Below are 12576 nucleotides of genomic sequence, written 5' to 3' on the forward strand. Positions count from 1 at the left end.
TATATGAGAATAAAAGGCGTTAAATGATTTTTTAAGAGTAGTGACCTCAGTACAGTTCTGAGACACTCCACTGTCAGCTACCCCTATTCATGCCATCAGCACCATATTTTTTCCGAAAAAAAGATCAAGAAGAGAGTAAGGCAACAGATAATGGTCTTTGAAATGTGGTGCCATAGGAGAGCTCTGAAAATCTCATGGACACAAAATGTGACAAATACAGATGTCCTACAGCAGTGGTATTCAATCCGTCGATCACTTGTGTATTCCTCCTTACTTACAAAATTAATTAAAACTGAAAACATAATATTTTATCATTAATTTGTATTATTTTTAATTCGCTTTAAGTGTATTGCTATTGTTTATTTATTTTTCGTTAAAATTGTCAAATCAGTAATTTTCTTGTCCGGGTAAATGAATTAATTTGGATCAGTGCAAGTCAAACAGTGAGCCGAGTGAATACGATTATAAGTAAAGTGTAAAAACTCGATTGTAAGTTAAATATTAAATATTCCAAAGCACATTACATCGATTTTTTTCTTAGGTTAAGTCCCATGTGAATATTGTAAAAAAATAAACTTTGTCTCGGTATAGTTTGTATTAGATGTTTTTGTAAATAACTTTTGAAGCTAACTGTATATACTGCTTTAATAAGAATATGTTAAGAGTGTTAAAAACAAAGGCAATGTTTTTGTCGCCAAAGCTGTACATGGGGACATTAGAAAGATTATTGAAACTTGTATGTATGAGAAAGACTTGCAGGCTCTAAGTGTACACATCTCCGAAGTGAGTCAGAAAGAGTTCAAACAACTTTCCGATGGCCGGTACTTACAATCAAAAGAAAGCGGAGGAGAACAAAAGGCGTGCCGAACTTGAAACTTAAGATGAAAGACTCATACCCATTCTTTGGGGGTTGCCAAACTTCATGCGAGGTCCCAGAGGAGGCCTAATAAAAAGGGTCTGAAGCGAGCAGAAGGGGTCACGGTTCCAGAATTGCTGTCAGAGAGGAGACCGCCCAGTTCAGAGTCGGCGTCAGAGAGACTGCCCGGATCCACGTTGCTTGAGAGAGGAGTTTCCCGCTTCCAGAAAGGAGCTCGGTTCGAGACGTCGTTAGAGAGAGAGACTACTTCTAAGCTGCAGACAAGGTTTCAAATTGCCTAAAGGAAAAGTTCCAATTGCCGGAGAAAAGTTTCCAGGCAAGGTTAATGTCAGACATTCACCAGTGTGTTGCGTTTTCATTACAATTTGATGAATCAAACGACTTCACTGACATTGCTCAGTTAATGGTATTTATTCGCATGGTATTTCAAGATTATTCAAGTAAAGAAGAACTTTTTAAAATTATACCATTATTGGGAAGGACTAGGGGAGAAGACATTTTTTTGGCATTCGATGAATTTGTGAAACAACACAAACTTCCGCTTTTTAAACTTGTGTCTATTACTACTGATGGTGCTCCTGCAATGAAAGTTAATAAATCGGGCTTCATTTTATTATGTAAAAACGATGGCAAATATTCAGATTTTTTAATGTACCACTGTATTATTCACCAACAAGTACTGTGTAGTAAAAGATTAAACACAAAAGTTGTTTTGGATATTACATTTAAAATTGTAACTTCTGTTCGAGGAAAAGCCCTGCAACGGCGGTTATTTAAATTACAGGCAGATGATGATAGGGAACGTCTGTTGTACAATAATGTTCGCTGGCTCAGCAGAAATCAATTTTTAGAAAGATTTCTTGTATTAATTAACGATATAAATTTTTTTCTTGATGAAAAAGGAGATATTTATCCACAGTTGAGTGATAAAAGATGGTTGTTACACTTATCATTTTTAGTAGATTTCTGTACGAAATTAAGCAATTTAAAGTTAGAGTTACAAGGTAGAGATAAAAATTTAATTGACATGTTAAGTTCAATAAAAACTTTCCAACAATACTTACTTTTATTAAAGAAAAATATAAATGACCGCGAATTTAGACATCTCCCATATTTATTAAAAATTTTTGAACAAAATCAAGAAATGCTTCGCTATGATTTAAAAGAATTTATTCGTGAAATAGAATTAGTTGAGGAAGAAATAAATTCAAGATTTAAAGATTTTGATAAAACTTGAAATGATTGTATCTTTTATCAATAATCCATTTCAAGAAAACTTAAACATCACAGAAATTTCAAATAAAATTAGTGGACTGTTTGATATAAACCAAGCTGAAGTAGAACTTGAGATAATAAACATTCAGAATAGTTTACATTTAAAATCAATAAACAACGAAGTCATTTTGGAAGTATGCGCATGAAAAATTCCTAATATTAACTGATATTGCAAGAAAAATTCTGTCGTGTTTCGGATCGACATACTTGTCAGAATCCGCTTTTTCAAATATGACCGTCATAAAAAATCAATTAAGAAACCAAATTACAAATGATCATTTGGATGATTGTCTGCGATTGGCCACTTCTTCATATCAACTTGACTATGAAAATATTGCGAGGTCCAAACAATGCCAAATTTCACATTAACTTTCTTTTTTTTTTTATTCAACCAGCATTTCCTATAACTTGTGAGTTTGTAATCAGTCTGTTGTTTTTTTTTTTTGTAACTTTGCTTTTCCAAAATAGAGAAATAAATATTTTATTCCAATATGTATATTTTTTTGTTGTATTAAAATAATTAAAAGTGATAAATAAAATTTTAAATACACAAAGTTTTTAGTTGTGTATTTTTTTTAGTTGTTTATTTGTGAGTAATCAGATATCAGGTTGGGGGAACGTGATCTATATAAGAGAGTAAATCGCCAAATAACTTATATATAACAGTAGATCGCCGAATAACTTTTTATAGAAAAGTAGCTCGCGTAGTAAAAAAAAAGGTTGAACACCACTGTCCTATAGAGAATGAGAACACAGAGATCTTTATTACAGGAAATGATCCAGAGAAAGATGAGATTGGTGGGACATGTACTGAGAGGTTCAGCAGGACAGAGGATACTAACAGTTTTAGAAGGAAAAATTATGGGAAAAGGATCAAGAGGCAAAAAACGAAGGACATGGCTTGAAGATCATGGATAGGATTGCATGGCTATGGAGAAACAAAAAGGAAAGCCACCAACAGAGAGAACTGGAAGGACATGGTGCTGCACCCTCTCACTGAGGAAGCTACATGAAGAACTCAAGTTCAATTGAAAAAGCCTATATAAAGATTCCTCTCGTCGCCACGAGAATCGAATTCAAGTCTTTTCCTGATTGAAGAGCGCAATGTCCTGCGGCTACCGTAACCGTAGGAGATCGGCTAACTCCCTTTCACTTTAAAAAAAAAAAGTTCATATATAAAGTTATATAAGTCAAGTGGCTATTAGATCCAGCATTATTTCAAAGCCGAATGTAGAAATTATGAAAGTTTCATAAGGTAAGCTGACCTGAGAACTTGTGGAAATGCATTCCCCGGCATTCACGAGTTGCTTTAGTATGGACCGCTTAGAAGACATAGGCGCCGCCCAAGCATCTATATATTCGCCTTTTTAGTCAACGTACTTTGGTCAGCTTACCTTACGAAACTTTCATAGTTTCTACATTCGGCTTAGAAAGAATATAATTATTTATATAATTTTATTATATATATATATATATATATATATATTATAATAATTATATAATCGGCTTATATAATTTTACGTCGCCGAACTGAAGCCTTTTGGCTCTTTATTTTAGTTCATATAAAGATTCTTCTCGTCACGACAAGAATCGAAGTTGGATCTTTTCTAGTCGAAGGGCGCAACGACTCACTATTTTTTGCATTTTCATGTCAATTTTAATTTCTACAGACTTTCTGAAGATACTTAATGACAATGAAAGTAAATCATTTCTAAAGTGTGAGCACCGCTGAGTTTGATAGCCATTTTGTAACCAGTGCTGCAGTTCGAGGTCAACTAGCGCTTTTTTTCCATTTTTTTTATTTTTATTTTTTGACGGTGTTGCTATTGTTCATTGAACGGCTATAGCCATAGCCGTTCAATAGTCATAGTCAGAATTCGACTTTGAAATATTAAAACTGGTTTTGATAAAATCCAGTAGTTAAATTCAGCAGTGGCCCTCCTGGGACGGGCTCCGTAACTTTTTTATGCACCCGGCCCCGACCTGGAATATTTTTCTGTTTTTTTACTTTTCTCCCTTTACGGTAATTATGTCTACAAGTCAATATCAACAACAGTCGCCTGATTACAAACGCTTGATGAAAGGGACGGGGAGGCTTGGAGCTTCCTGTAATGCGTTATCTTGCAGCGATTGACAAGCAAACATTATTGCAGCGTAGTGTAGCGGAATTTCGACAGACAGACTCGTAGCGATATTTTGTCTTTTCTGGTTGGTAACGCTGTCAGTAACCAACTTTTTTTTTTTTAATTTTTTTATTATTACACCAGATCATAGAGGTCAAATTCATGTATTTTATACAACACCTTTTCTGGGTTGTTATAAGTTCACATTTAGAAATATTCATACAAGTTAGTAAATGCATTGGTGATGCTTCCTCAATGTTACAGATTTTGCAGATGGGGAAGACTTTTTATGTCATTGCTAAACCTTGATTAGTCTTGAGGCGAGAGATCGTGGTAATGGAGTTTATGGTAGCTCCTGGTTTTTCTGCTGAATACGAATAGTGAGTCATGTGTAACCAACAATAGAACAGCAGATTAGCAGTTGTTTATCAGCGTTCGTTATCGTGAGAAGCACAGAAAATCGTGTAATATTTTTGTGTTTATGTAGACCTACTATTTCAACTATGGATAAGTACATTGGTACCTTCTCTAAACGGAAAAATAGCTCGGATGACAGTGATAATACAAAACGAGTTTGTAATAACCAGAGGCAGCTCGTGCATAGGCACTGCGGAACTGCAGCAGCCCCAATTTTTCTCGATATATAAATATATTTTTTAATTTATTTATATTTGCTTGTAATATTTAATTTTATCGTCAACAATCCTATACAATTCTCTTATTTTGTATAAAAAATAATAAAAATCCATTTTGTAGCACTTAGGAAGGCGAAGGACGCTAGCGGCACTTTATTTTCTACAGTGTCATATCGCTACGCGCGCATGCATAAGCATGTCATAGTGAGATGCGAGCTATTAGTAATACGCAGTTCCACTGTTGTTTATATGCAGTTTGCGCCAGTAGTAGAGTGTTCGTAGTGCTTATCGTGTTTACTCCGTCTCATTAAATATTTGGACATTACAATTAAAGGATTTGATTGTAATGTCCAAAAATTAATCCATTCCTTTAATTACAATTAAAGGAATGGATTTTATTTTTAAGTAATTTTGAATTATACCAAACTGTATAATTTTATCGATAATAAACAATATTTTTCATGTTTAATTTTTTTTTAAAATTTTTACCATAATTTTGATATTTTATCCAAACACGTATACACTGTACTTACAGTGTGTATGTATATTTCGAAAGTTGCAGCACTCCCACGATTTCAAGCCACGAGTAGCCACTGGTAATAAAAGTTTGTGTGTAGTTTCTGAAGAGAAAGAAGTCTATAACGAATCCACAGAAACACAGGATTCCCATCAGTTGCAACGCGATAATATTAATATGTTGTATTTGTATTTAATTTTCTGGTGGTGTGGAAGAGAAGGCCTGATGACTTTAACTCCACCAGAATAAATAAAACTTTTTAAAAATGTTGCGACAATCTAGCAATAGCCTCACATTTATGATCCTTACTTTAAGGACCCCGAAGCTCATTCGTTTGGAATTTAACCACTGATAAAATCCTTGATTAGTTTACTTCCTGAATTATCAGAGAATAAGCGAAAATGTTTTGCTTTGCATTTTTTTAAGATATCCAACCTTGAAAACTGACTATTACTGTATGCTCACACATGCAAGATCCTTCGACACTTTGTCAAAAGAAGGAGAATCCATTCTGATATTAGGGTAATCAGTGCGTTTCGTGGGATGAGTGTTTATTATTATACGTCGGAAAATTAGCTTTTATTATATGAAAATTCTAGTTCTTAAAGTAGTAACTATTTTGCTTGCACAACAGTTGGAAAATTTACGTATAAAGTATGTGATTTCGCTTGTTGGTGACCAATTCGTGCATCCCTTGTCCCCCCCCCCCCTCCTTCAGCATGAATTGACTCTTCTTGGCGGGTTGCCAAGGTCGGCTCTACGAAGTGTGAGCGTACAATAGTATAATAGTTATGCATTTCGCCTACGGGGAATTGCGAATCGTTCGCGTTCTCGATATCCGCTCGGCGTCACGCAGCTGGCCAGCTTGTTCATAAAGTCTTCTTTGACTGAACGTCTGACGTCATGATGTAGAGGATAAATTATGCTAAAGTCGGTCAAACTTCCGTTCCGCTGTTCGACATTTGCACGGTAATCCGATTCTCCAAAACTGCGTGACTCGACATCACTGGAATTGATGTCACTGAACACTCAGCACCCAATTTTGAAATAGTAAAAAAGTACAAAATAGTTTTAAAAAAAAAAAAAAAAACCAGATTTGTGCTTCAAAAGAAAACACAACTTAAGTGGTAATAAACAAGTCCAGTAGAAATTATCATTTATCAAGAATAAATGAAAAGCGCCAAAATAGTAAAACATTAAATATTACTCAAAATGCTATAAAGATGTTTTGTGGTATTGTGGGTAATAATAACTACAAGACATGGCATTTAATATTATAGGTGATATTTATGTGATAATGACTCTTCTGCAAGAAGAATGCAGTATAAATCTTATTTCATATACACACAACCATAATAAGGTTTTTCAATTATTGTCACCTCATAATTACAGCTGAATTCATAGAATGCATAAAAATAAATTACATTTAATTGTCAAATTCATTATCACATTTAAATCTGAAAGGCATGATAGCATTCACAATATTTCAGTACATATAAAAAATGTGGGTGGTGCTGCATAAATTAAGAGGAGAAGCAAAAGAGTTAATAATTTCGGAAACATGAATGTTTGGAAAAATGACCACAATGGAATTAGAGAAAATACGAACGTGTTCCCAGAAGAAGTGAAAAAGAGGAGAAAGAGAGAAAAAATGAATGAAGATCAAGTTTATTGCTACATTGAGATTTAAATTATGAGAATATGCAAGAGAATTAGCATTCTCCTGAAGAGGTTTTTTTTTTTTTTTAACGTAGTGGGAGGAGAAAGAATAAGAAGTCATTCTTGGAGGTTTGGAAGTTGAGTAAAAGGTGTGGTCAGCAGCAATGGGACTAGATTTTTGCTTGGAAGTTGGAAAATGGATTGACTGAAGTGTTTTTGAGCACATTATCAGTGAATGAGTTTAAGGTGATAGAAATTATGTGAATAATGGTTGTTGTGGGGTGTTTTCATGATGACTGTAGACTCTGTGGAGATGCCCAGTTAATAATAAAATATCTGAGACAATCACTAATTTTCTGGCCTCATTGGTCAAGTAGTGCATCCACTCTCCAACTTACATGTTGTGTGTTCAAATCTTAGTATGGACATGGATGTTTGTGATTATGTATAGGTAGGAGGTTGTCCTGCTTATTGGAGGTCTCAAGTGACCTGAAAAAAAAAAAGTTCCATGCTTGGTCTCTAGAGCAAAGTCTCCATTTATTTAAAAAATAATTAAAAAAATTAAAAGAAATACTTAGTCCACCCATTATACTAATGCACTATAGCTTTAAACTTTTTGTAGCTGGCAGTCACATAAAAATAAAAAAAAAAAAAAAAAATGAAATTACACAAACAAATGACACAATATTCTGCAGAGAAACTTGTCTAACTTAGTCTAATAAAAATTCTACAAAATAATTAAGAAGACCAAATATATATATATATATATATATATATATATATATATATATATATATGGGTGGTCTGAAAAGTTCTTGGCCTCAACCATAGATGGCAACACTATCGGCAAGATTGTTTTTTTCTAAGTTTGTACATCTGTCATAAGCATCCATGTAAAACTGCAAGTCATTCTATCAAGCAGTTTGTTTTATACACTGTCTGAAACAAAAGTGTTGTCTGTATCCCTTGAAATGAATAAAATTGAGTATCGTGCGGTTATAAAATTCTTTGTAAAAAAGGTTTAACGCCGAAAGGTAAATTTATTTGAAGTTCATAACTCTTCTCCTTCATTTTCGACAATTAAGAAATGGGCTGCCGAGTTGAAACATGGCTGTACCAGCACTTGAAGGATGTCCAAAAAGTGTAACTTATTATTATTTTTTTTTTATTAAATAAAAACTATTTTGTTTTTGTCCAGTCTGCAGTTTCTTGCCAGCGCAAACTCTACTCACCATGGGCAAGTATTCTTGTGTATTTTTCAAGCTCTGGTGACAAACATAATTTTGATTAGGAAAAATATGTATTGTGTAAAATGAATATAAACAGCTAAAATTGAGTTTTGAAATAATTTGTTATGAGTAGATTTATATCAACTTTAACCAGATTTAACTCAGATTTTTTTATTCATTAAAACTGAATGTTTCTCTGACTGTTTTGATGCCTTTATGACTGACAGCATATTCAAGAAGATATTTAACAAAAAAAAAAAAAAACTCAGATGTTTCTAACAGCTGTTATTTCTATAACTTGAAAAAATACTGGATTGTTAGTTTTTATCATGTGTCATTTTATATTTCAATTTATAGAAATGTTTGAGTTTTTGTTTGTGTTAAATATATTCTTGTTTGTGCTGTTGGAAATGTTTGAGTTTTTGTTTGTGTTAAATATATTCCTGAAGATGCTGTTAGCCATAAAGGCAGTGAAGCATGTCAGAGAACCATTTGGTTTTAATGAATAAGAAAGTCAATGCCAAATGTTAATTATTAGAGCTGAAATTCAAGTGTTTTCATATATTGTTGTATTTATAATAAGTAAGAAAATGAAAATAATAAATAAAAATATACACAAATTTAAAAGTGTTTCTTCCTCTTATAAGCACTTTGCACTTCACTGAAAAATCCAATAATAGTCTCCCACAGGCATTTTCTTTAGTATTGTTGATCCACATGCTCTCTCTCTCACACACACACACACACTTTAGTGGTGTCATTTCATGCATTCATTCTACTTTATTCTATCTTTGTATCCCACATTTAATTATTCATGTTTATTCTTGTTTTACTGTTACCAGTTTCTTTACATTCACTATTCATCAATCTTTTTTTTTTAATAATTGCTTGCATATAATGTTAAACCTTTCACTCATTGAGATTTTAAATAATTGTTACAGATTTATTAAATATGAACTTAAGTAATGTATAAGATTCAAATTTATGTTAATTTATGCAATCTTCAGAGTATATATATTTCACTTTCTGCAGACAGTATGACTATTTTTTACTAGAAATTGCTTCCAACTGAAATATGAAAGTACAAAAAAAAAAGCGTCAGCATTATTGAACTAACTTAAAATCTTTACTTTACTGGTTTTGAAAAGAATCCCAGTATATAATGGGTTTATTCAAAATCAAATTTATTCATTGTTTTATATTAGCTTTCTGCCATCATTATTTCAAATGATTCAAATCATTCTTTATGACAAATTTAATAACTAAAGCCTTTTCCTCTTTCAGAACTAAGCACTAGATATTTAAAAGATGGATTTTTTAATGATGGTGGATGATACTCCAAAAAAGGCGGACACCGGAAATGGTTTTGATGAAGATAGTGATGCCAGCAGTATTGATATTTATTCAGATTTAGAACTGGAACCAGATGAACAACAGACAACTAAAAAGATCAAGAAATGCAATTCATCTCAAGAACTTGATTTAGATGACCTTGATAATTTAAATATAGAAAATGCCTTTTCATGCCAACAAAATGAGAAAATAGATGATGCAGATACATTTGCAACAGATTCAATTCCTGTGTTAGATGAGCCCAAGAGAGATACAGGTGAAGATACAGATGATAGCTTTGATTATGAAATGGATTTATTTTCAGAAATTTTAACTGCACAGGTATCAGAAAGAGAGAAAAAAGCCAAGAAGGTAAACTGATCAGTTTCTTAATTGAATTGAACTAACCTTTTACTTTTTATCATAAGGCATATAATCTATGAATCTATAATTCTCATTCCAAATTCTATTTTTTATATGATTCCCATTCAGAACAGATTGTACACCTATAGTAAATTAGTAGTGAGCAGGCTAATAATATATATATATCGATTTTTATTTAGTTTTTACATAATCTGGAAACCTTTCTTTAGAGACCAAACATGGAACTTTTTCAAGCTACTTTATGCCTTCAGTGAACTGGGTAGTGGTCTCATGGCAGTATTATATATATATATATATATGTATATTATGTGTGTGTATACTTTATTCAGACTATGAAATAAAAATATTCTCCTGTTTTTGTACAGAGCAAAAAAAAAAAAAAAAAGTATGATTTTTATTCTCATAGAAATTTTATTATTTATTATTTTTTTTTATTATTAGTATGATTCTTATTATTTATAAAAATTGAATCATGTAATTTTTAAAATTTAGTTCTAGTTTTGGCTGATATAGTTAGTGTAGTAAATATGAAAATGAGAAAACTACCGTATAGCTATCCATGTTTGGCAGCCAGCCTGCTGCATGGTTGAGAAACACTGTTATATCTTACCACTAGTTACATATGCAGTTTGTATTCTGAGTTCAGAATGTTTACAATATGAATAATGACTTTAATTTAAGAAACAAATGGCGTTCTCCTTATCTTTCTCTTAAAGGTTGGTCGATTGGTAGAGCCTCTGCTACTAATGGCTAGCAAAAAGTTAAGCAAGTTTGAGCGCAGTTAGTAATTGGAAGAGATTCAATCATTCGATGCTGTTGGCACGCTCTCCCTCGATGAGTCTTTGGACTCTCTGGAGGTATCATATAATTATATAACAGGCTCACGGCCTGTTACCTCCAAGGTTTTATAGAAACCTGATTGATGTTATGATAGGACATTTCTATCTATCTACATAGTCATGGATGTCTGTTAGCTGCGTGTGTTCTCTGACTGGTTTATTTGTTTTGTAGGATAAAAAACTCTAGCTTCTAGGAAGGAAAAGCCCTGTCACCTCCATATGCGACTGCTTAACTCACTTGAAAAGCCCTTACAAAAGTTCTTCATATCCTTCAAGATTGGAACTCTGGTATCCAAGCCATAGGTTTTCAAAAGGTGCACCAGGACATTGAAAACTCTACAAAAGCTCCTGCTTCATACACCCTACACCCAAGCATGCAACACTTGAAAAACAATCATTAACAGTGCTATGTGACTTTGAAAGGACTAAATATAGAAAATTCATCACCTGTGATAGCCAGTGACAAATATATTTGTTGTAACACCATCTAAAGATAAATCTTACATCCTGACATTATTCTTCTCTTCCAACTCCTCCATACATGACCAAGACAAATTACATCCAACTTTACCTGGAACATTGTATGCCTCCTGTGGTTTTCTGCCAGAAAGTTATTAGAAGAATCTTAAACCCCTGGATACCAAAAAGGCTTCTGGTCATGATGATATCCCTCCAGTTGAACTCAAGAGATGTGCACCTGAATAACACCTGTCCTTTATCATCTCTACACTATATCATATCTAGCTAGTGTCCACCCCCCACAGCATGGAAACAAGCCCATGTACAGCTGTCTAAAGAAAGGAGATAAATATTTGCCATCAAGATCTGTTAAAGAAGGTACATGACTTTCATCTAAAGGAATGGAATTCATTAACATTCTCCTTCCTCAGTAGCCGGAAACTGTCAGCTAATCAGTGACCACCAATATGGATTCTGCTGTCAAGATCCCAGCAGATCTCCTGGCCTACATCACCAATACATCTGGCCTTGTGACATGGAAAGGTTCGGGGAAACTTGTATTGTTGCACTTGACATTTCCAGGATAGTTTTGCATTGAGGACTTTTCAGTTAATCACCATCTTATGGTGTGCCTTACACTCTTTGTATTTGGGTTGCTGGCATTTTCTTTCTGAATTTCCTATTAATGCAAATGCTCCTAGGGCTGTGTTATTTTGCTCATCCTCTTTCTCATAAATGACCTTCTCTCACTCACCTCAAACCCTGTTCACAGTTTTGCTGATGATAGCACTCTCCTTTCTCCTATTCATATGATAGAGTAGTGCTCAGACATCTAAAGTAATGGAATTTATTAACAGTCTCCTTCTTTAATAATTGGAAAGCTAATCAATAACCAATAAGGATTCTGGATCAAGTTTCAGGATCATCTAGTGCCTTAAAAAAACACGATAAACTATCTTGTCACTTGCAATGCTTCCGAAACACAGTTTATCAGGTTTTTGTTTATTTATTTATTTTTTATTTTGCTTATTTTTTGCAACAACAACAATAAAAAAAGAAAACTTTAGTTCTTTCTTTCTTACCTTTGATAATTTCTCATCTTAACAGTCAAGACCAGATATTGCTTCTTAGACTGACAGTTATTTCTAGCCTTTCCTGGCATAATCACACTTCTGTAGTCTACTTGGCATTAAAAAAAAAAAAAAAAGTCATACTTTTTCACTTAAAAGTCATTACTTTTCTTCTCT

General features: G+C 33.2%; 1 protein-coding gene across 2 annotated transcripts in view; it reads left to right on the plus strand.

The window, feature by feature from the left end:
• Window positions 1-12576, plus strand: part of LOC150095999 (uncharacterized) — a 161749-nt gene that overhangs the window by 123060 nt on the left and 26113 nt on the right. For both annotated transcript variants that reach the window (XM_090409092.1, XM_090409093.1), the window contains exon 2: window positions 9600-10019. In XM_090409092.1, the coding sequence (XP_090265218.1) occupies window positions 9624-10019 (396 nt within the window). In that variant the 5' untranslated portion in view covers window positions 9600-9623. The remainder of the gene's footprint in view (window positions 1-9599; window positions 10020-12576) is intronic.

The sequence above is a fragment of the Typopeltis vanoorti genome, chromosome 19 (genome assembly GCF_054136105.1).
Source record: "Typopeltis vanoorti isolate ZY-2024b chromosome 19, IOZ_Tvanoo_1.0, whole genome shotgun sequence".
Taxonomy (NCBI): Eukaryota; Metazoa; Arthropoda; class Arachnida; order Uropygi; family Thelyphonidae; genus Typopeltis; species Typopeltis vanoorti.